At 39.9% G+C, this 25500-nt stretch overlaps 1 protein-coding gene across 7 annotated transcripts in view; it reads left to right on the top strand.

Annotated features, from left to right (window-relative positions):
* mctp1 (multiple C2 domains, transmembrane 1) overlaps window positions 1–25500 on the top strand; it is a 337656-nt gene that overhangs the window by 122684 nt on the left and 189472 nt on the right. For all 7 annotated transcript variants that reach the window (XM_031899650.1, XM_031899658.1, XM_031899659.1 and 4 more), the window contains 2 exons: window positions 8609–8779; window positions 10861–10991. In XM_031899650.1, coding sequence (XP_031755510.1) covers window positions 8609–8779; window positions 10861–10991 — 302 coding nt within the window. The remainder of the gene's footprint in view (window positions 1–8608; window positions 8780–10860; window positions 10992–25500) is intronic.

Below are 25500 nucleotides of genomic sequence, written 5' to 3' on the forward strand. Positions count from 1 at the left end.
AAATAAGCAAAATAAACAGTGGTTAGAGAGTTGTAGTTCAGCTTACACAATGCAGGCAGGCGATCAGGGCGTCCAATCTGGCAGGAAGGCAGCAGGAAGGCAGCAGGGGGGCTCCAGCAGTCTCACGTGGCAGCAGAGTGAAGAGGCGACGGCGGGGGCGGCGACAATTAAAGGGACAGCAGTGGACACGTCATCAATGCGTGTCCACTGCTGTCATTGGCTGAGGACCCGGATCGGCGGCGCTGGGGGACCCGGATCGGTAAGTATGACCTTCCTTGCTCGTTGCCTAGGGGGTTGTGCAGGCTTTACAAGCGCTGCGCTGCTTTAAAAGCGAGCGCAGCGCTTGTAAACCCGTTAGTGCTGTAGGACGTAGATTCTACGTTCTATGGCACTTTGGTCCCTTGGTACCTAGGACGTAGAATCTACGTCCTATGGCACTAAAAAGGTTAAAGGACATTGGTGCAGGATTAATTTGGGCGCAGTGATGAGGGCACAGTGAGCCAGCTTTGTGCTCCCTAATAAAAATATAACAATATTTTTTTTATATAAAAATATAAAAATATAATATGTTAAAGGGGATTCTATAATCTTCAGTCACTATAGCCATCTAAAACTAACCCTGCTTGGCAGAGGCATGTATTGTCATAGTCAGTGCATTTCTAATGAGGAGGCAGGAAAGGGCATTTTTCCACAATTCTACCCATATAACAGGGGTGGGCAAACTTTTAGGCTCAGGGGCCTAAATTTGACGGGCCATGCAAGGGCTTACATGCAGTCTTGATGCCAAGTCTCGCGTGATGAGACTTGCGGAGTCGGGACAAAGCAAGACACAACGACCTTCAGTGGGCCGCATTAAAAAGACCAACGGGCCGAAAAGTGGCCCGCGGGCCGTAGTTTGCCCACCCCTGTGCTATAAGGGGGAAGTGTACCTTTATGTCATGATATAATTTTGTATACTTTGATTTCATTTCATTGACTCTTGATTCTGTATGGAAGTCTTCAGAGGTTCAAAATTGTGAATACAATACAATATTTACAGCATTTAGTGAGTATTTGCACCTTTTGTACTGAATCAACAGTTCCTGTGATGCGTGCTATTTAACCAATGAAAACACAATATATATTCTAACTCTCTGAAATAATAGATATTATTATTATTATTACAGGTATGGGATCCCTTATCCGGAAATCCGTTATCCAGAAAGCTACGAAAGCCATCTCCCTTAGACTCCACAAAACTGATTTCCTTTTTCTCTGTAGTAATAAAACTGATCCCAACTAAGATATAATTAATCCTTATTGGAGGCAAAAAAATCCTATTGGGTTTAATTAATGTTTTATTGATTTTTTAGACTTAAGGTATGGAGATCCAAATTACGGAAAGAGCCTTTATCCGGAATACCCTTGGTCCTGAGCATTCTGGATAACAGGTTCTATACCTGTATTATTATTATTATTATATTCTTATAGTGGAGCAATGGCTACCAAGTCCAATTTATGTCCTGCATGGTTAGCATGAAAGATCATCAAGTTCAACCCCTCCAACCCCAGTACACATAAATACACATACTAATACCAACCTATTTCTGCACCCACATATATAAACCTTATATATACCAATACCTATACTAATTGTAGATTTTTGTGTCATGACAGCCTTGGGTATTAAGCTTCTTCAAGAAATCCCTCAAGCCTCTCTGAAAGGCAGAATTGTAATTATGTTTTATACTTTGTTTGACATAATACCCATTCTGGTTCCTTCTTCAGTCTCCATGGGTTTGCTGAGGAACAAGAGCAGCACCTCTTTTAAACAACTAACTAATCCAATACTGGGTATAATTAAACCCAATACTAATAGATGGGGGCCTTACCCACCTAAACCAGTTGTAAAATTACATGACAATATATAGATAACTATTCAACTTATTAGCATAAATAAATACAAAAAAGTACAAGGTACAGTTGCAATAAGTTAAGAATCCAAGAGACAAGAGAATGGAGGTCCCTGCCTTGTAGAGCTCACATTACATTTTAATTTTTTGGTGTTACTGTTCCTTTAAAGTGATAACGGTTCATGCTCTTTTCATCCAAGCTGGTGTCTGTTGATTCTGAATCTAAGCCTGTTATTGTGCCATGCTACATTCTGGTTTTAACCCATTGCCTGTTCATGACAATACTGATTGCGGTCTACCTTGACCTTCTGCCTGGACTCTGAATACACTTAGGGGCACATTCATCAATGTACGATTGAGTCGGAATACAAAAAAATTTGTATTTGTCGCAACGAGTACGAAAGTTTTGGAATTCATTCAAGCTTTGGTATCGTGACCTTCCTTTGGCCAGGTTGGAGCTCCATAATGCCATTGAGTCCTTTGGAAAACTTCCCACATAACGCATTGAAGTGTCAAAGTCAGAAAGGGGTTTGTGCTGTTTACGATCATTGGGATATGAAAATTTTGTGACTATCAGATTGCCATACGTAAACAATAATGTCAATACGAAAATTTCTGAACTTTCGGATCGTAAGTACGAAATTTTCGTATTCAAATGAAAAGAATTTTCGTGACAATTGCGATCATCAGAAATGATCGGATTTTGTGATTCGGATTCATACATTAGTGAATCTGCCCCTTATTGTTGCCTGCTCTGACTTTCTGACTGGACTAGCTGGGTATATATTGACATAACCACTTTACTAGTAGTTTCTCTTCTTCTCTCACATTTTTGGCTTCTGATATGGTATGTGTTCCCCACAGGTGCAGCTGCAAAAAGCCCACAACTATAAAAGCATTTCTGAATGCCCAGAACCTGTGGGGGTCTTCAGGTTGACAGCTGGTGGTCTTTTTTGTTAGGGAAATAGTAACCAGCATTTTCATTCCTTTTTAATAGTCTACATAGTATCTGCATACTTTAACCACTGGGCTTATACATGTTGTTAGAAATCTGGTTTTGTGGTTAGGAACGTGAGTAATTTCCCTTCAAGGATTGTGGGCTGGGGGAATTGTATGGGTTATGTTTATTAATTAGTTGGAATGTTGGTGCCTGTCACAAGTCGTAAATCAGTGGCAAGGGCAAGAACACTCCTAGTTGAACTGACAGGGAAGAAACCCAGCAACAGACTTGGGCATGAAACCACAATAAAACAGTGGAGGCATGACAGTATGCATTACATTACATCATTGCATTCGTAGAACCTGGAGACCATAATATCAAATGGAAACAAGTCTTACATTTATTTTGCAGACTTGTATTCTTTCTTTTATTCTTCAGCTTTATATAGCATTAGATTAATAAATGAAATGGAACGTGGGGACTGAAATAATGAACAGCCAATTTCCGAAATGCTTTGCAACTAGTAAAAAGTTCTTCTGGTTCCTAAAAGATAAATCATTGTTTTACAGACTATACTTTTTCAGCTTAAACATTTTAATGGATTGCTCTTGTTTTGGGTTATTCTGGAATCATATTGCAGGATCACAGTTAATTCCAGTAGACACCACAAAACACTGACATGGAGGGTTGCATTTTCTTTTCTCATTTAGTCTGGGCTTTGGTGCCATTAATGGCTTGTGTCGGCTGGAAGCTTATTCTTGGTGACACTGAGATAATGTAAGATGGTATTTACTGCTGGAATGAGAAGGATAAATAGCAGGCTTCTGGACAGAGAAAAAGTAATTGCTGTTTAGATCTGGTACAGTTGGTTTTAAATGTCCATAGCAAATGTCTTATACTCTGAAACCATATATCTTCATGCTGCAGGAGAGAATAAACCCTATCATCCCTGAAATTCAGTGTGTTTGCCTAAAAACATACTTATACATTTAATAAGCTGGGTTTAAGTGCATGTGATGACACTTCTCTAAATAAACACAATCTTTTTTTAAAATATTTGCTGTATAAAACTGTGTACAGTAAATGGTAAATGGAACCTATTTGCAATGATGGACATCACCCTGGAGTTTTCCTTATTCAACAAGGCTATTCTTATTTTGGTAGCATTGGATTTTAAAACCAGTTCTTGTAGCTTTATAAGTCCTTATAAAAACCTTTTGAGAATCTGAATGATTTATATAATACTGAGAATATTGGACTTCAATAACACTTCAGTTAATATGAGACTATGCATGTGGGCCACAGCTTTCATCAGTCAGAAAAAGTGGCAGAACTCCACTTTCTATCTATATCTATCTATCTATCTATCTATCTATCTATCTATCTATCATCATCTATCTTTGAGAGGTTACTCAGACATGAAAATCTGTATAATAAAAGTGCTTTGAAAAATTAACATAAAACCCAAATTTATTAAAACATCCATACCTGTTGTAAAGGTATTTACAAATCTGAGCAGTCAGGGTAGAGGTGGGGGGACAATCACTTCACTTTTCATTCTGCACTTGCTAGATTTCACTTCAATTGTCACATTCACCTTCCCTCCTTGCAGTTTATAATTGTGTAGCCTGTGCATGGAAATGGGCATTAGGTACCTCATTGTAGGTACTTCAAAAACAGTTCCCACAAAATGTTACTTGCCTGCTTGCTGTGAGTCGCATTCTAAAATGAACAAAATTTAAATAAACTTTTTTTACATTATATAAATTATTTTGCTCAACTTATTATTTCTTAAAGCGGACCTGTCACCTTAAGAAATAATTTCAAATTGTTTTCTGTTGTGTTTGGCAAGCAAAATAAACTTTACTTACACTGTATAAATTATTTTAATTTTATTTTCTTCATCCTTGGAATTCACAGCAATTGCAGCAAGCAGGCAGGGGCCATTTTGTGGACACTGTTATCAAAGCAGGCATTGCATCCTGCCAAAATATTGTTTCTGTGCCAGTATGGGGGGGGCATGATGCATATGTCCATGCACTGGTTACATAATTACATGGTGCGGAGGGAGGGGGGATGTGAGGAGTGCAGCAACATCTAAGAAGTTCTGAATTGAAAGTGAAAGTAACTGTCTGCCCCACCTCTATGCCTAAGGCATAGAGGCGGGGCAGGCATTATATGATTGACAGCTGGGATTTTAAAATGCTTTTATAATGGGTATGGATGTGGTAATAAAAAAATTATTTTGGGTTTCATGTTTAATTTGAAAAGGACTTTTATTATACAACTTTTTATGTCTGGGTGACAGGTCCACTTTAAGGTGACAGGTCCCCTTTAAGCCAGCGTTTTTCAACCACTGTTCCGCGGCACACTAGTGTGATGTTGCCTGGTGTGCCGTAGGCAGAGCACCAATGTACTAGGGGGGCACTGCTCTTGGCACCAATGTACTAGGGGGGCACTGCTGCTGGGCACCAATGTACTAGGGGGGCACTGCTCCTGGGCACCAGTGTACTAAGGGGGCAATGCTCTTGGCACCAATGTACTAGGGGGGCACTGCTGCTGGGCACCAATGTACTAGGGGGGCACTGCTGCTGGGCACCAATGTACTAGGGGGGCACTGCTCTTGGCACCAATGTACTAGGGGGGCACTGCTGCTGGGCACCAATGTACTAGGGGGGCACTGCTCTTGGCACCAATGTACTAGGGGGGCACTGCTGCTGGGCACCAATGTACTAGGGGGGCACTGCTGCTGGGCACAGAGTTAAATTTTTTAACATTTTCTAATGGTGGTGTGCCTCGTGATTTTTTTCATGAAACAAGTGTGCCTTTGCCCAAAAAAGGTTGAAAAACACTGCTTTAAGCAATGAGTGGAAGTCAGCCAATTGCCACTAAGTGTGCCATAGGCTCAGCATTCCCTATACAATAATATATGTAAAACTGTGACAGACAGAGAGGAGCATTTTGACCGCTGCTCTTCCACATAATGACAGAAGTCATCCAAACTCTCAGTCTGATGTTAGTCTTAAAGTTGTATAAACAATAGCAGGTTTAGCTTAACACAATAGCTGCACAATGCAGCCTATATTCACAGAGATACTCCATATTAAGCACTCCTCAACTAATACTTCATCACGGTGCCATTTTTATTTCGCAATACAGATACTAATAGTCCGTCATTACACCTACTACAATTGCTGCTGTTGAGTTAAGTGGTGATTACTCCAAGATGAGTAGATACAGATGTGCAGTGAATGCAGTGAAATGGGCAAACAACATGAGTCACTTGTGCAAAATGTGAGGAATAGGTAGGGAGGAAAAGTTTGGTCTTTAGGCAGGGACTGGTATTGTGCGGACAGGAAAAGGGGTGACAAAGGAATAGGATCAGGGTGATGAGGGTGAAGAATCAATGAATGACAGGAACAGGACAAAGCAGATAAGGGGGGTAAATGGATGAAGCAGGATGGAGAGGACGAAGAGACTGGGACAAGAATGAGGGGGGCAGGCGAAGGGTTTGTGACTGGAGCAGGACTAGGAACAAGAACAGGAGAATAACAGGCATGGGGCAGACAGGAGCAAGAACAGAAAATCAAGAACTAGAGACTGGGCCAATGCTCGGGCACAGGATGTAAGGTCAGCAGGGCTTTTATAGGGCAAAGCCAGCCCAGGTTGGCTGGCCAACCCCACCAATAGCAGTGCTGGGACGGAAAAGGAAAACCAGGTGAAACTGAAGGTGATAGTGGGGAAGAGAAAAGAGCTCATCAGCTGCTCTCCTGGTCCAGCTGTTAAGGACAGCAACCAAAAGGTTCCAGGTTCAAGACCCAGCAGAGCCTTACACAAAACCTAGTTTAGTTACTAACTAATTATTGGCAAATCTATGCCTAGCTTTAAATTTATAATCATGGTCTTTACATCATTTGATACTAATTTCATATTTATGTTTTCTTTTTTCTGGACATTTACAGAATGTCAGAAGAATAATTATTATTATTAACATTTATTTATAAAGCGCCAACATATTACGCAGTGATGTACAATAAGTGGGTTTCATATATTGGACATACAGAGTAACATATAATGCAATCAATAACCAATACAAGAGGTGAAGAGAGCCCTGCCCAAAAGAGCTTACATGTATTTATATAAAGATAATTATAACATCTTTAAATATACTGAGCTCCTGTTAAAAGCCCTTCTCGGACCACTGGAGGAGCTGTTACACGGGTGACTGGTCCCAATTCTGTTGTATATTTAGCTACAGAAAACTACTTTTTACGCTAAAAAGGGTTTCTTTTTTCCCCTGATAAGACTCTCATTTTCAATAACAAGATATATTGAGCTGTATTATTGACCTTTCAAGATAGCTTACGTTTCGTAATAAAAGAATGCTTCCATACCATTTCATTTTTTTCCACAAAGGCTTCTCAAACAAAGCAGAACTGGAAGAGCAATAATTATAATGGAAAGGCCATTATGAGCTGCTCAGGCTGTTCACATTTTAACCAGCAGGCGTAGGAGAGTTCAGATATCATTGTCTGCTACCTTTTCAAATGTAGCCTGAAAAAGGGGAAAAATGTTTTCTGTGAAAAAACGTAATAATGAGGAGAACTGTCTGTACACATAGCAGCGCTCTGGCTTTTATGATGCCCTATTGCAAGATAAACTTGTTTTCCTAAAGGCAAACTTTCCCTCAAACCTATAACATTCAGGTCAGGACCCACAAGGCTGCAACAACAGCAGAAACGTACAGTGGGGAGATTTATACGTACACACATAATCTAATTTATGGAAATGACAGTTTTTAAGATTTTTCAAGGATATACTTTAGAGATATGGGATTAAAACATAAGATTGCAGATTGAGTCTTGGAATTTCTTATTTAAAAAAAATCCCTATTGAAATCCTTTTATACAATGCAGTAACACTGGTGTCATTCTTCAAGTTAAAATAACGGTCTTGTGAAACAGTTCTGGCGCCATTTATTCTGCAATTTAGAGCAATGTCAGCTCCGGGTTATATTTATCAAAGAGTGAAAAGAGAGCTTGCTACAGTTTGCCAGAGAGAAGCTTCACAGCTATCTATTCATGTGTATTGAATTTTTAGGGCTATGTTATAGTGAAAGTGAAAGTTTACCCTTTGATATAAATGCCCCTTGAACCTTATAGAATAGAGAGCTCTGATTTTACCCTTTGATAAATATGCCCCTTGGTTTTTTTGCATTAAATGCATAGTTGCTTATGTCACACACAAAGGGAATACAATATATGTGAAAGGACAGTACAATATTGTTTGGCAATGGGGATTACGACTGCTGATTTTCTACATTTCTTTAACACTTTTTGTTATGCTGAAGGTCTAAGCAAAATAGTGTCTGCTCATTCAGATTCACAAGGGTATGTTTATAAAGTTCCAGACCCAGGGTTAAGCCATTAAAGCTAATAGGAAAAATGTAGGCAGAAAGTGAATTCTGGTGGAAGATGCTGTGCACCTATATATATATATATATATATATATATATATAAAGCCTCACTTTGACCTATTCAAAGCAGCACTGCTACCAGTTAGGAAACTAGAATAAGTACAGGTAGATCTGTGCAGCACTCGGTCTAGATAGCTGTAATTTTCGAGGGCTTTTAAATGCCCATTTCCCTGGCAATTCAGTTCTTATAAACACAATTCCAGGTTAAAATATCGATTGCATTAACTGGCAAGATAACAGTATACACATGTAATTTGTTTTTGGGTTGTAATACAATGTTCTTGTTTTGCTTTCCTACAGTTTCAGACCCAAAGTTTAAAGCTGTCAGACTTACACAGAAGGTCACAGGTATCCAGAGGAATAGTGAGCATTACCCTTATTGAGGGACAGGAGCTCAAAGCCATGGATGCTAATGGACTAAGTGACCCCTATGTGAAATTCCGACTCGGACATCAAAAGTACAAGAGCAAGGTAATGCAATTTATTAAAATATAGTCATATTAATTCTGTGTAATAAAGATCATAAGAGTAGAGCCCTTGCCACTGAACATTAATTTTATTTACAATTAAAAAACCTCATGTTAAAATGTCTGCATACAGGGTTGATGATATGATGTGAATTGTATAATTGATGCTAAATGAACAGATACTGATAGAGAATAGACACTGTGAGTAAATGAGAGCAGAATGTAACTGTGGATTGTGTGACTGTCTAGATCCTCCGGCAGAGCTTCATGACCAATGCTATATCCCCAGTGCTATCACTAGCTATTCATTGTGCCTTAATCATCATTAGTCATAGCCCATGGAGTGTTACATAGGCCAAATAATTTCTTCCTCTATACCACCTTACATTAGCTTTTGGGACCATCCCTTTATTAGGAGCTTCCTGGAGAAAACCTTACACATGGCCCAACTGCGAGGGTACCTATTGCCCATGGTAAGAGATTCGGATAAATAGAAACTGCCAGCACCAAAGGCTGTCTATTTTTCCATATTGATCAGAAGGAATGTTTGAGAGTCTAATAATTCCAGCAGGGACTGAGTTAGAACAAGGTAGGAAATTACAGTTAACTGTAACTTAACTGTATATGCATAAACATTTACCTCCTTGTAAACCGGGACCCTGATTATTTACTGTTTTGTATGTGCAAGACCCAGTTTTAAACTCATGTGCAATCTGACAAGGCAGCGAGTACAGGAGAAAGGTGTTCAATTCTAGCAGTATTCCTGAAGGTCTGACTGTTGATTTTCATGGTGTAATGGCACCCCAAGATACCATTCCTTCATAGAGAGCAGTAATAATCTGCCTATGTTCAGCCCAGCTTGTAGAGCTTCTTGCAGCTCAGCTCTCATTGTACCATCTGCTTCGTCTATGATTATTACTGTCTTTAGGGGGTCCTTAGGAACAAGGCAGAGTCATTAAATGGCTGGTATGATGATGGTATCCGTATCCCTGACTGATTTCAGATACATAAATACATGCTAAGCAAGACCACAGGAATCCCTCAAGCTCTAACACCTGACCAGCTACCAGACTTTTGCCTCTTTCTTTAGTAGCTCTTATTACATTAGTTATTCATGAATGGCTCCTGTACCCTCCTTTGGAGTCTGTTCTTTTTTAAAACTGTCAAGTTGTTCCGGAGTCTGTGGATCTGTGCTTCTTACACATTGCTTTGCAGTATGGTTGCACCTCCTTTGGCATTTAAAAGGGTAACCACGTTCAGCTTTTAAGTACTTACTCAAATAACCCCTTCAGTTTCACCATCTGGAACCTTTACTTAGCATTATGTCTCTGGTCTGGAAAGCTACTTCTGTACATTAATGATTAATTAGCATTGCAGGGTCTCATCATCATCTTAAGAATGTTTTAAAAGTAGTAGCGACTATATATAGAAAATGTATGTATGTGTTCTTATGGCGCAAGAAGTAATAGCACAGTATATTCAAAATCATTCAGTCTATTTCATTTGAACAGTATATTAAGTGTTGGTAAAAATGGAAACCATTTAATAGCAATTCATTATCAGCAGTAAGTTCCTTTGCGCAGAGGTTAATTGATTCTAAATTGACTGTATGCAGATCGTCAAAGAAAATTGAATATTTGGGATATTAAAAAAAATTAATTTAATGATTGGCATTTATAATTATCAGAGGCATTACATCTGTAAGCTTGTAATTTGATTGTGTGACATATATTAAAACCTATTAGTGATTTAAATAAGGTGCAAGGAATTCACCAAACTCATCAGTATGGCATTTAAGAGATCTTGTAAATTAAACATATTTTTTAATATAGCCTATTAAGTCAACTGCATTTATCAAGGAATTTTCCTTTTCCAAAACAAATAATGTTAATAAAGCCAGAAAAGGAAGCCCTTGCAAGAGCACAAACACAAAGTTCAGTAGATGATCTTGAACTAAAATACTGCCTGTGATTCATTTAAAATGAATCCCTGATCCCTGAACATGATTGAAACTGTAGTTTGGAAGCAGCTGAATCGCCAAAGGCTGCCAATTTATGTCTTACTACTTATTCATTATTTTTTCAGACTCTTCCTAAAACATTGAACCCCCAGTGGAGGGAGCAAATTGATATGCATATTTTTGAGGAGCAAGGAGGAGTAATCGAAATCACTGTATGGGATAAGGATGCCGGCAAGAGGGATGACTTTATTGGAAGGTGGGTAGTAGCAGAACAGTAGAAGGCTTGTTTTTTTATTACTATTGTTTACCAATTGTTGTGCGTATAAAAATATATGTTTCTGTTGTGAATATATAATATAGAATATGTTTGCACTTATGTAATAACTAATAAATAATAAGCATCTATGCTACTAATGTCTTGGATTGAATCTCAAATGCAGTGAAAGAGATGGCCAGTAGGTGTCAGATTTTGTCAAGTAATTGAACTGGAGTCTCTGGCCCTCGTCTAGCTTTTAAACCTTTTTTTTTTTTTTTTTTAAACCTATGCTATTATCCCTTTTGTAGTCTTTTCATTTCTTTCTGTTTTGTTTATTAAACTGAAAGCTGCTAAAGGGCATAATGAACTTTATTTTTTCATTATATCTGGGTCATTTGGCCTGTGCAACTACAGTACATCAGCCTGTTAACACTTGACATCAAAACTTGCCTTGTCTACCTGTGTTCACATGACAGGGGCAGCGTCAATTTGACGAGCCCCTCCTAACAATACCAATCTCCCCCCCTTCATTAGATACATACCAGACTACATGAAATACTTTGGGTGAAAAATGCCTCAGCTTGTTTATTAACACATTTACGTAAATAATAACCATATATTAACATCAGTTAAGTGTAAGGCCAATGTAAACGATTACATTTATATAACTCTAACCCTTTTCTTATAGAAGCAGATCACGCTCTCTTTTTTTGGCTGTAACTTATTTGCAATCCAGTAGACCTGACTCTTTGCTATGAAAGATACTGGATTTACAGTGCAGTGCCTCCACCTAGTGGGCACTGAGGAGTACATCTCAGGGGAATTCCACTAGGAAAATAAATCACACAAAGATAAACTTCATATAGAAATAAAGAATCGGCAACTAATACAGATAATAATCATGCACTGGGGGGCATTTGGGGGACTCTCTGTCTTACTAGCAGATAACAAATTAACTGTCTACCTAGCAGAGTCCTTTTAATATCACAGTCCCACAGTCAACTCCAGATGGGATTAAATAATGCACAGTTCAGTTTAATGCAAAATGCCCCTTCCTCAAAAGCTCTTATCCCTCAGATAGTGCTACCTTCCCCACAGTACCTCTCCTTGGACTTAGTAGCCACTGCCTCATAGCAGGTACACAAAAAAACCTGCCCTCAGACAGGGGCCCCACACTTGTAGCCTTGCCAATATCCTCCCTTTGGAGGCTCACTCACCAGGGTGCTCTCAGGGGCAGACACACTTGAGTATACAGCGCAGACACTCTACACAGTGGTACCGGTCACCTGCTGGTTATCTAGTAGCTTGGCAAGGAACAGGGTGGATTCTGTCTGAACAGTTGGGGCTCTAGGCCTTTCCTCCTGGCCGAGCTCCACACAGGATGGAAAACCTGTCTGATCTCCTGGACAGTCTCTTTCACACTGGTTTTAGCTGGATGCTGCAGCAGGGTTCCTTTATAACATCTTATTCAACCTGGGAATTGGGCTCTAAAGCAAGGCACTCCATGTGTCCTCCTCTTTTCCCAGAGGTGCACTGGGGCCCCCAGCCAATAGGATTGCAGGGCTGCCTGGTCACTGGATTCTTCTAAAAAAATCTGCTGTCTAATCTTATCTAAAGCCTTTGAATCTTTGTACTCTTACTAACCTGTGTTTTCCTGTCTTAGTCATATCTTTGTTTTATAGAAGTTCACTTTTGAAAAAGTTAGGCCAACTTCTTATAGTTGTTATTTAGGGGCACATTTACAAAAATTTGTCTTTTTCTGGCCTTGAAAGTCATATAAACTCAACATGGTATAAATTCAAATTAAACTCGATCGTTGCTGTATTTATAAAATGACACGATAATGCCTGAATCGTTTGTACAAAAATTTCAAGTTTACATTCCAAAAGCCCAAATTTTTCGAGTTGACAGTATTGTTAAAACTCGAAAATTTGAGTTTGAACGGATGTTCGTTTCCACGAATCTTCTTTATTTTTCTCAAACAGGAAGTGCTCCAGCAGCCATTTTAGTAGCATTGGCAATCATTCTTGGAAAACATTAATGTGTTTAAGTTTCACTTGAAACTGGGTGAAACTGAAAACAATAAGGGGGTTCACTTCCCCTTGAAGCTGGGTAAAACTGAAAACAATGAGGGGATTCACTTCTCTCAAGGGCAGGCTGTCACTAGAGGAATCTATTCCTCTACTATTCTAAGCCTCCAAGACTCAATGCTACTCGACAGATCAAAACTGAATTTTTTTTTGACAAAAAAAAAAGTTAACTAAACATTAATAAATCACGAATTATGGGAGTTATTTTTGAAAAAAATATCCGACTTTATCTCAAAATTGCTTAGTAAATGTGCCCTTTCGTCTCCGGGAAACATTTCTCCTGTATTTTAAAATTGTGGCTTAATTCTAAATTCAAAATAAGGGAGGTATTTACAAAAATTAAAAATTTTTCTGTTTTTTTTTTTTGTTCTTGTGGGAAAAAAACATGACTTTTCCACTATTTTTATTGTCGCACAAAAACCAGTGTCAAAAATCCAAAAACCCCTAAAACCTGGCCCAAGGAAAGTCTCCCATAGGGCTCAATGGCACCCTGCAGCTCCAACCCGGCCCAAGGAAAGTCTCCCATAGGGCTCAATGGCACTCTGCAGCTCCAACCTGGCCCAAGGAAAGTCTCCCATAGGGCTCAATGGCACTCTGCAGCTCCAACCCGGCCCAAGGAAAGTCTCCCATAGGGCTCAATGGCACTCTGCAGCTCCAACCCGGCCCAAGGAAAGTCTCCCATAGGACTCAATGGCACTCTGCAGCTCCAACCCGGCCCAAGGAAAGTCTCCCATAGGGCTCAATGGCACTCTGCAGCTCCAACCTGGCCCAAGGAAAGTCTCCCATAGGGCTCAATGGCACTCTGCAGCTCCAACCTGGCCCAAGGAAAGTCTCCCATAGGGCTCAATGGCACTCTGCAGCTCCAACCTGGCCCAAGGAAAGTCTCCCATAGGACTCAGTGGTAGAGATGTAGCGAACCTCACAAAAAAAGTTTGCGAACCCGTTCGCGAACTTCTGCCAAAAAGTGCGAACTTTTGTGAACTTTGCGAACCCCATAGACTTCAATGAGAAGGCGAACTTTAAAACCTAGAAAAGCCATTTCTGGCCAGAAAACTGATTTTAAAGTTGTTTAAAGGGTGCCACGACCTGGACAGTGGCATGCAGGAGGGGGATCAAGGGCAAAAATTTCTCTGAAAAATACTTTGTTGACACAGCGCTGTGTTTTGTGCTGTAAAGGGCAGAAATCACACTACATTTCTAAACTTGTGTAATAAACTGCTTTTACAAGGACTATTGGGTTACAGCAGATGAGATCAGCAGGACAGCTGTCCCCAGCAGCTACATACAGAGCAGTAGAAAGTAGATTACTAGTCAGCAAAGCTACCTAAACTGTCCCTCAAATCCCTGCACAGCTCTCTCCCTATGCTAACTCATCAAGCACACACAGACAGAATGTAAAATGGCTGCTGGGCTTCGGTCCAGGAGGGAGAGCTGCCTGATTAACTGCCATGTATCTGCTGGCTCTGGGGGGAAAGGTCAAAATTTGGCTCCAGCTAAGGCGAACCCAAAATTGCGAACTTCGCTAAAAGTTCGCGAACTTGCGAACACCCGATTTTCGTGCGAATTAGTTCGCCGGCGAACAGTCCGCTACATCTCTACTCAGTGGCACTCTGCAGCTCCAACCTGGCCCAAGGAAAGTCTCCCATAGGGCTCAATGGCACTCTGCAGCTCCAACCTGGCCCAAGGAAAGTCACCCATAGGGCTCAATGGCACTCTGCAGCTCCAACCTGGCCCAAGGAAAGTCTCCCATAGGGCTCAATGGCACTCTGCAGCTCCAACCTGGCCCAAGGAAAGTCTCCCATAGGGCTCAATGGCACTCTGCAGCTCCAACCCGGCCCAAGGAAAGTCTCCCATAGGGCTCAATGGCACTCTGCAGCTCCAACCCGGCCCAAGGAAAGTCTCCCATAGGGCTCAGTGGCACTCTGCAGCTCCAACCTGGCCCAAGGAAAGTCTCCCATAGGGCTCAATAGCACTCTGCAGCTCCAACCTGGCCCAAGGAAAGTCTCCCATAGGGCTCAATGGCACTCTGCAGCTCCAACCTGGCCCAAGGAAAGTCTCCCATAGGGCTCAGTGGCACTCTGCAGCTCCAACCTGGCCCAAGGAAAGTCACGATACTGAAGCTTGAATGAATCCAAAACTTTCGTACTCGCTTACCTTGTACCCCAGGCTGGTGCCCCTGTTAGGAGAAAACGGCACCAGCCCGGGGTACCTGTAGTGAGCTCTTCCTGCTTCCTTTTCCGGCAAATGCCAGCGGTTGGCGCATGCACAGTAGAATGAAAATCCGACTTCTCTGTTAAAGTTCCACTATTCACTCTACTGCGCATGTGCGCATGAGCGCTACAGGAAGGAGGAAGCGCTGCAGGTACCCCGGGCTGGTGCTGTTCTCTCTGTACAAGGGCACTAGCCTGGGGTACAAGGTAAGCGATTAAAGTCACTTGGGGGTGCCTAATGCAAACAGATTTTTTTATATTTCATTTTGTAATTTCCAATGGGGCTAGCCATATTCTTCATTTCCCACGGTGTCATAACCATGTGACCTGTGCTCTGATAAACTTCGGTCACACTTTACTGCTGAGCTGCAAGTTGGAGTGATATTATCCCCCTCCCAGCAGCCGATCAGCAAAACAATGGGAAGGAAGCAAGATAGCAGCTCCCAGAAGGTATCAGAATAGCACTCAATAGTAAGAAATCCAGGTCCGGCTTGGGACTCCTCCAGTTACATGGGAGTAAGAGAAACAATAGGTTAGCAGAAAGCAGTTCTAAAGTGTAGCGCTGGCTCCTTCTGAAAGCTAAGATTTAGGCACAATGCACTGAGATGGCGCCTACACACCAATATTACAACTAAAAAAATACATTCGTTGGTTCAAGAATAACATTTTAAATGGTAGAGTGAATTATTTGCTATGTTAACAATGTAATTTAAAAAGTACACCATAAAAATCATGACAGTATCCCTTTAACTTTTATATGTCTCCATCTGCATATAGTACATACAAAAGATGTATTATGTGTATTATTGTAAACACTAAAGTGCTGAGAATACAAGCAACAATAATCCAGTTTCCATAAGTTGAGACACAATTATTTCAACACTATATTAGATTTTAAATGTAGTAAAAGACACATCAATGTTCTTAATTATCAATTTCTGAGTTTGTAAATTAAGTTTGTTTTTCAAAATCAAATAAACTTACATATAGAATGCTCACTTATTTATTAATGTGTTAAACACGTTTGATTAAAAAAAAACTTGAATACCTCAAATTCAATTTTACAAGCTTGAATAAAACTCTAATATCTTAAATTAAAATTATGGTTTGACTTTACCTAGGACAACTCTCACTGACTTCTATAGAAACTTGCAAGCTTTAGAAGGCTAAGTTTTACATTTAAGTTTTTGGGGGGATTAAATAACAGACATTTGAGTTTTGGAACAATAATTCAAATTCGGGTTCTTTAGAGAAAAAAAACTTGAATCCTGAAAAAAAGTCAAACTCTTACATTGATAAATATATATATATTATAAATTCAATATCTGCATACTCTACATACAGTGCAGTGACTCAGTAGTCCAATACAGATGTATGCGGTGTAACAAATATTCACCAATATGCAGTACAGCTCTTGGCTTTCCTGCTTGTCGGCAAGCGATCTTCTCCTGATATGCCCACCTAAGGGTGGGAGATATGGGGCTAATTCGACCGTTTGGCCCCAAGGCTTCCTCAGGGTTTTGCGCCATTTGTGCTTGAAACCTTGGATTTTTTCAATAATTATTAAACTGAAGTATTCCAAATTCTAGGACTAAATGGACAGTGAATTAACTTAGTTCTGCATGGTTTTAACCACACATATGTTTCAGTTTATCCTGTTTGAACATATCTACCTTTGTTCTTTCAACCTAAATAGCAGCTACCCCACCTATACAGGTAGCTCTGCTCATACAAACCTGTCTTTCACTGACTTAATGACAAGATTTTTTGAAAGGCTGACAGCTATTGATGAATTTCTGAGCAAATGACTTTGTGCTTTCTAAGTGGTTAAAGCAATTGTATTTGGGTTTGACTGTTAAACTAGGTCCTTGCTTGGGAAAAGACATGGTATACTTAATTGGAGAGGGAGAAGATTGATTACCTTGCCAAGCTGAGTAATTAATTGCATGATTGTGGAAGAAATTGTGGTTCATCAGTTTGGCGCTGAAAAGTATATATTTCTAGACAGTGGAGAATGATTGATTGTTTGGAATATGATAATATTTTGTAAAATAGGGATGATTATTTTGCAGTAAATCTGATACTCTGATAATTTATTATAGACCTTCAGGAAAATATTTTAATTGTTTCTTTCCAAGTTCTTTGTCGGGAGGGCAACCAGCAGTTCATGTACTATTGCATACAAATGTCATGAGAGGTCCATCTGTAGTTTGAGTTGTGTTTCCCAGATGGTCATATGTTTGCTTTTCCCCTCTAACTATTTTGTCATCAATAGTCTGTACAGTGCTGATATCATGCCTGTGGTGTGCGGGTCCAGTGTGCAAATTTTTCTAGCCAAGATAAGTTTACCACAGAAATATTCTCCTGGTCTGTATATTGTAAGGGGTATCGCTATACTAGTTATTCAAAAGATTGCATGTGATTCCTATGATACAGTGCCCCCAGTGTGGTTATGGGAGTAGGGGGTACAGATCAAACTTGAAAAGCTTATGTTTTTTAACCCATCTCCACATTGTGAGCAGATCTTTAGCAAAAAGAGTTTTTGTGCACCTGGTTATTTTGGACCAGATGAGGCTCTGTATGTAATCAGGGAATGTAGTATCTTTCTTAATCTCTACCCATTGTGTGTTTAGTAATGGTTAAATATGGAATTGCCTCCAAGATAATTACTTTATGGTATTCTCATATATATTTGGGAACCCTATTCATTTTAATTAAACCTACTCTGCCAGCCATGACACATAGGTTAATTTGGATTGTGTTATACAACTTAACTAAAATCTACAGTTAGTATTGATATTGGTATATATGGTTTATGTATGTGAGTGTATAGATAGGTCGGTATAGGTTTGTGCGTGCTGGGTTTACTTGGAAAGGTTGAACATGATGGACTCTGGTCTTTTTTCAACCCTATGTAACTATGTAACAATTTCTGCCAATAATTTGTGGCCAGCATGTAGTGATACTACATACTACTTGTAGTGAACTTACACAGAGAGTGTACTGTCAGTTTAATACCCAAATGGTCTATGTAGTCAGTTCTCCAGTCATATTCATAAAGACTTTTGAGGCCACCTAGCAGGGCTTAGTTAAGGCCTATGTGAAGGGCTTGGGTTTTGCCTGAATTGATTTTTATATAAGAGACTGTGCCAGACTTGCAGAATCTGAAATAAGTGTGGTACTTCTGTCTGTGGGTTGGTGGTGTCAGCGTAGAGAGCGATTTTGCTTTCGGGTCCGCCTGGGGATGTAGGTTTTTTGTGTCTGGTGGTGCCCCTGTGGGTCTAAATCCAAACAAAATTCTGCCTATCACAGTACCCATAACAAGTAACTATATAAAGAGTGCTATAGAGTGCTATAGAAAAGCTTAGTAGAACAAGAGTAATATACAACGGTGGCTAGTCAGCCAACAACTTCAGGGACAGGGGTGCCCAGTCATCGAGGCACATTTCTCAGTTCTGGGGTGTGGGAGACTTGGCCCTGCACAGCTGGCCTCTGTTTGAGCCAAAAGGTGCCTGAAGCTTTCTTAGGTGCCCCTAATTCTGTGTCCATTTATGGGCAAGATTAGTCTATTAGAACTACACATAAAAACATGAGTAAAACATTTACAATATTGGTCACAATTGGTAGAGTTGCTACCTGTTTTTTGGGATTATCATTATGAACTGAATTTGCAAAGGTTTTGAAGAAGCAATAACTGCTCATGAAGCGTCAGCCATTAGACTTCATAGAAGTAAAGTCCTGTCCTGCAGTGTGAGGTTCCATTTCTCTACTGTCTCATTTCAAGGCCCCAATTATCTAAAACATTGCAGAGAAAATACAGTTCCATCAATATATAGGATCTCTTACTCTTTATTCATTTTTTTTAATAAAAGTCACTTATTTTGCCAGATTCAGAGCATGAGAAAGCTCATTTGTTAAATGTATTATACTGTGAATAATGAATGCATGTGCATAAGTGAGCAGGGATAGTGATAATATATCAGTAATCTCCCAGCGTAAAGCCTATTATTCTACACAATGAATGAAAGACTAATTACAAAAAGAGAGGTCTTCATCAACACCTGCCTTTCAGTGTATATTCAGTAAATAACCCCAGCTTGCCTTACAATGAAGTAGAATGTTATCCCTTTAATATATGTATTTATGTATATGTGATCAATAAATTCTAATTGTACTTAAGATAGAAGGAAGTGATTAAGAGCCAGTAATGTCATAAACTGAATATATAGATATATATATATCTATATATAATTTTTTTTTTAGAAATTTGTATCCAGAACCTACAAATAAACTATTTTTTGGCAAGAAAGAGATAGACGTTTTCATTCTGTCCTTTGGTAGAGATCAGTGAATGGCTTTTAAACTAAGACTATTGTATTCTACACAGTTTATATGGTATCTGCTAAGTAAACCAGTGCCCTATAGCACCATCTCAACTTGAATAGTTGTACCCCTGGCTACACAACAGCTAATTTATTGTAACTGTTTTGGGCTAATGTCACACCTTGTGCCATTGTATGCAGTAGTAATTGGCACAAAGGACCATAAAGGACTTTTTTGAGCTTTGGATTGGATCTTTCAGTCAGACATACAGATATGACAAGGAATCTGAATGACCAGCAGTCAGATTACACTGGTTTCTGTTTAGAGATTGGCAGAATCAGGTGCAACTGTGATTAGTTAAAAGGAAAGAGTTAAAGCTGATGCCACACGTGGCGTTTTTCCGCTGCGTTTTTTCTTAGCCTAAAAACACCACACAAGCCACACATGGCGTTTTTCAGCCTAGTACTGGTGACGTAAGCAAATCCCGTTTCCATGGTGCTAATAGTGCGAAATAGCAAAAAACGCCGCGTATTTCCGCTAGGTCTGCCAGCTGCCTTTGCGTATACATAGGAATAGGTTGCTTTGCAAATACTGGCGTATTTCGGCCTACGCTTGAAAAATCAGCGCTAAGGCTTTTTCTAGCGTATTTCTGCATTGTGTGGTTTGCTTCGAGTCTTTTCAAGCTATTTCTATGGATGATGATATTGGGCGTTTTTCAGGCGCCGAGAGAATTAGAAAGTATGCAGTGGAAAAACGCCTCGTGTGGCATCAGCCTAAGGCAGGAGAAAGCTGGGCCAGGGGGTGGAGAAAGGGATGGATGTGATGTCAGGAATAAAAGCACTCACTTATCTTCTGAGCAGGTAGAAATGTCTCACCCACCCTGCCCTTTTTGCATATTTCAGAAAAAAAGTTTTTTTTCTTCATGTTCTCATAGTATCTATTTATAACTGAATGTAGATGTTTTCCGGGAATGCACTGTTATACTGTGGTTTCTGTATCTTTATACAGTATGAACTTGAGAGTCAGCACTGTATTAATTCATGTTAACTACGATTGGTTGATCCAGGGAATGTTTCCAATCACCATGGGGTCAAAAGGAATTTTTTCCCTCTTTAGGCATAATTGGCGCTGGCTTCAGATTTTTGCCTTCCTCTGGATAATAATAATAATAATAACAGTGAATATATGATAATGTACTTTAAAGGAGAAGGAAAGTCATTTTGGCATTTTACTGCCAGTAGATTCGCCACATTAGTGCCACCTAGAACAATATATTTATTCTGCAGAAAGATTTACCATACCTGAGTAAACAGCGATAGAACTTTCTCCGTTTGCTTAAAGGTGAAAGAAAGCTAAAAACTAAGTAAGCTTTATCAGAAAGGTCTATGTAAATACAGCCATAAGCACTCAGAGAAACGCTGCACTGACTTCTCTGTGAAAAGATTTCTTGTGTCTGTAATTCCTGTGCCAGAGACATGCAGCTTTCTGATTCTACTCCCTCCTGCTCCCCCCTCACTCAAGAATGCTAAGAACTCGCTCCCCCCCTTAGGATCTGAGCCAATCAGCAGGAAGCTAACTCATACTCTAAGTAACTGAGCATGTTCACTTCGTCTGGGTGTCTGTGCAGGAGTGAGGCATTATGGGAACTTTCTTTACACAGCTCAGCGTTTTTTATTCCTGTTTGGCTTCTGATCATCTGAAGAGGTGAAATTTGGGGAGACTTAAGGGCACTATTGAGACAACTGAAGGTATGCCTGCAGCTTGAGATTAACTCTTTATTAGCCTTTCCTTCTCCTTTAAGAAAGCAGTTGCCATTTTTAAGTCTAGCCATTATAGCTCAGATCACACATTCCTAAGGGAGGGGAGAGGGAGTTCTTAACATTCTTGTGGAAGGGGGGAGCAGAAGAGGGGAGAGATGAGAGAGCTGCGCAGACTCTGGCCCCAGGAATGAAGGATCTTTTTCTGAGAGAGGAAGTCAGATACCTGAAGAACATGTTCACAAAAAGGAGACAATAAATCCTGTGTTTCTTTTGATAAAGGACTCGGTGCAGCTTCTCTGTGCGTGCTTATGGCTGTATTTACAAATACCTTTCTGATAAAGCTTAATTAGTTTTTACCTTTCCTTCTCCTTTAAGTTTTATTTGTCACAGCAGTGGTAGGACCTCCCCAGAGTACTGCACAGGTTATTTTAGCAGATGGAGAAAGGAGGTTCTCTCCCGTGACTGCATGGCGGATTGATAGATACAGACGCTACTACTGCTTGTGCTAGGTGACAGCCTGCTTGGATTTCCTATCATTGAGACACTGCAGATTCAGGACCGGCAGCAGGGCTACTGAACTTCTCTTATAGTGGAATATGCAGCTCCTGCTGGTAGCAGAGTTTGGGGCCATCCTCTCTGTAGGTAGAGGCAGCCTAATATTCAGTGGTGGATATAATGGCATAGTGCTAATCTCAAGTCTTCAGTGAGGAATGGCAGAGCATAGTAGCAATCTCTTATGCTATTCTGGCTTTAGAATATTGCCTTGGGTTAGGCTTCCAAGGTCCTATTTATTTGATAAAATGTGAATAAATGCTGTGGCCATTTTACCCCATCTCTATCTCCTGGTGTTTCATTAAGGTATGTAACAAGGGGGCTCAGTGGGGTTTCTCAAGGTAAAGGGTCTATTGAGGAGCCCCCTTGCAGGATTATTCATCCACTCTGCTGTTGTCAGGATATGCAGGTAAAAACAAATCCGATCAGAAAATTTTCAGACCTGCCTGATCAACGAGATGACCAAGGCTTTTACTGATATTGTTTGCCTCATCTCCCACCATACTCGCACCGCTTAGAGTACGAAACTAAGTACATTCTATATTTTGAATACTGCTCACCCAGTTCAGTTAGCCACTTGTCTTAATACTAGACAAATATTGACAAATTTATAACTAAGGAGGTGCACCAATTACAAAAGAACAAATGGTGCTTGTAAATTTAAAATATAAATAGACAAATGCACTGCACTTGACTGGCCTTGTGCAGTGTAAAAATGTATGATTTATGATTTAGTGATAGAACATTGGATCTTAATATAGAGTTTTTCAATATTTTTAAGTATTTTCTAACTTCACACTTGCCATTAAGAACTATGCAGGGCTGTATTTTGGTCCAGTGGCACTTTTGGCACTGGACCTCTCTGCACATGCAGTTACACCCCACAATTGCTAACAGATTTCATAGGAAATTAACTGGTGGCAGTGGGAGTGGGAGAGGTTTTTTGGGGGGGGGCCTTAGGGCCATCCCTCCCCTAAAGCTGCCACCCTAAGCACAGGCACTCACCCTGCAGCCTTATGCCTTACATTAAAAAAATCTATTTCTCTATCTATGGATCTATCTATATATAAAAAAGGAAGTGGCTCCACAACCCCATTCAATGATTGGTGTGCGTATTAAAAAATAAATGTCTCCTTTAGCTCCTCAAAGGATCATGAGAACTATTGGGAAGTAAATGACAAAAAATCTGTCCGTGTAACCCTTTAAAACTTGTAATGCTGTGCACCTGAAAGTGATTACTTTGCTCTGTGCTTGAGAAAGGAAACATATTTCTGTTGCTGTATGTGATGTTTTAGTACCTTAACTGTTGGATTTTTTTACCGATTTGGATTTTTAGTGCTAAAAGTCACTAAAAAAAGTTGCTAAAAAAGCAGCGACTTTTCTGCGCACGGCTAAAAATCCGAATCCGACAATTCGCCAGCTAAAACTTGCTGAGATCATGTAGAAGTCAATGGCAGATGTCTCTTCCCTTCCATCGAGGAGCCTTCCTTTGCTTCAAACTTTAGAGGTTTCGATTTTATTGTGTCAGTTTGAAAAAATTGCAGTTTTAAGTTCTGAATTTTTGTGACTTTTCTGCGACTTTTCCCGCATGGACTTTTTCACTCCAGATTTTTTAGTAATTTTCAGACATTCGTGGAAACTAATTTATTCGAATTTTAAAATAAAAATAGTTAATCTGCTGTGTCAATATTTTTCATTTTATATATATGTATATATATATATATAGTATAATGCGTATGGACAAGCACTCACGTATCAGTAGGTCCAAAGTTGCCTGGGTGCAGTCCCACCAAGGTTGAAAAAGATAGCTGTAGAGAGAGTCCGCACTCGCAGGTCTTATCAAAAGTGTAGAGGTGTTTATTCAAATCAACATCTAATGTTTCGGCTGCATCCGCAGCCTTTCTTAAAGACCCAAACTCTTTGAGAAAGGCTGCGGATGCAGCCGAAACGTTAGATGTTGATGACCTCTACACTTTTGATAAGACCAGCGAGTGCGGACTCTCTCTACAGCTATATATATATCTCTAAATCAGGGGCGGGCCAAGCTGACCGGGCGCCCTAGGCAACCCGGTCGGCCACCTCGCCCCTGCACCTCCCCCCCCCCCCTTCACGTTTCAGCGCGCATGCGCAGTTCCGGTGGGGGGGGGGGCAGAGGCTACGCTACGCTAGGGGTAGGCAGGAGAGGCTCCTGCCTGGCGCCCCCCAGTCGTTGCCCCCTAGGCAGCTGCCTCTTCTGCCTACCCCTAGTTCCGGCCCTGCTCTATATACACACATAGACAGAGACACACACACAGAAAGAGAGGCACCACTGCAAAATGTCTCAATTTAGTTTTAAAATCTCAGCAGTTTTTTTTGTAGAGCAAAAAATACAAATATGTAAAGTATGTGAAAAAATGCTAATTATGGCAACACCAATTACCCAGCAATTTATATTTCCGTGTATGTATGAAAATATTGTGATATCAGCATTGATTAGTGTACAGTACAGTTGAGAAGGAGATGTAAATGCCATGGAGAATAAAATTTCAAGCAGAGGTGAAATGATTTTAATCTCCATGTAATTATTAAACTTAATTGTCACCTGTGTTTATGCAGCTCCAACATGGCCGGCCACCTAGCACTAATCGCCTAATAAATCCATACAAATGTTACACCTTTATGCATAGTGGTAATCTGAGCAAATTGGCTCCTGACAACTGCAATAAACTGCCAGGAACGGGTGCTGTCAGGGAGCAGCTTGTTTTTCTGCGCCTCCTGGATAAGTAAATCCTGTGTCATGCAATTTTTATTTGGCTGGAGTTATTAGCAAGCCAATAAGGTCAGGTATGGATACAATTATTGGTGTAAATATACATGTTTTTAATCTTTCAGTGATACATATTTTTGTTTAAATATACATGAGCATTTTCTTTTTTTAATGTGTGTGTTTTTTAAAAAAATTATGGATGTTCAGAAATGACATTTCTGATATTTCAAGTTCATTTAACCATTTAAACGGCACTACTTAATATTAGGACACTGGAAGATATGTCATTTAATTGCAAATATGGAATTCAGTTAGATGATTAAAAAAAAAATGATCCCCAGATTCAGTTCAATAGCTTTAATTTACACAAAAGTTTTCATTACCTAAAGGTAAAGGTAATTTGACCATACAGAATTAAAATGTGTGATGTAATATCCTAAAATACCTGCAACAATTATTGCTTATGTTTTATGTCAGAGATTAAAAATAAGAAAAAAAAAGTAATTTGCCTAATTTGCCAACATAGCATTTGCAAGAATATTTTGTGTTATGTACAGTGGGTGAAGCTATGGTTTTCACGTACATGAATACATACTAAACCACAAAGGTATACCAAATGGATCACAAAGTTAAAAAATCTCTATTCATCCATGATAAACCCTCTGTCAATAGTGGTATATAAGCTAAAGACAGAACTCTGCCTATTAATTGGCTGATGTGACCTTGCATGTATGTGCCTTGGTTTGTTTGTGTGCACTGTGACAATACCATCTTTATGGTCCAACATTTGGCCATGGCTCATCTTACAAATTCATCCAGCCACCTCTT

Source organism: Xenopus tropicalis, chromosome 1 (assembly GCF_000004195.4).
Source record: "Xenopus tropicalis strain Nigerian chromosome 1, UCB_Xtro_10.0, whole genome shotgun sequence".
Taxonomy (NCBI): domain Eukaryota; kingdom Metazoa; phylum Chordata; class Amphibia; order Anura; family Pipidae; genus Xenopus; species Xenopus tropicalis.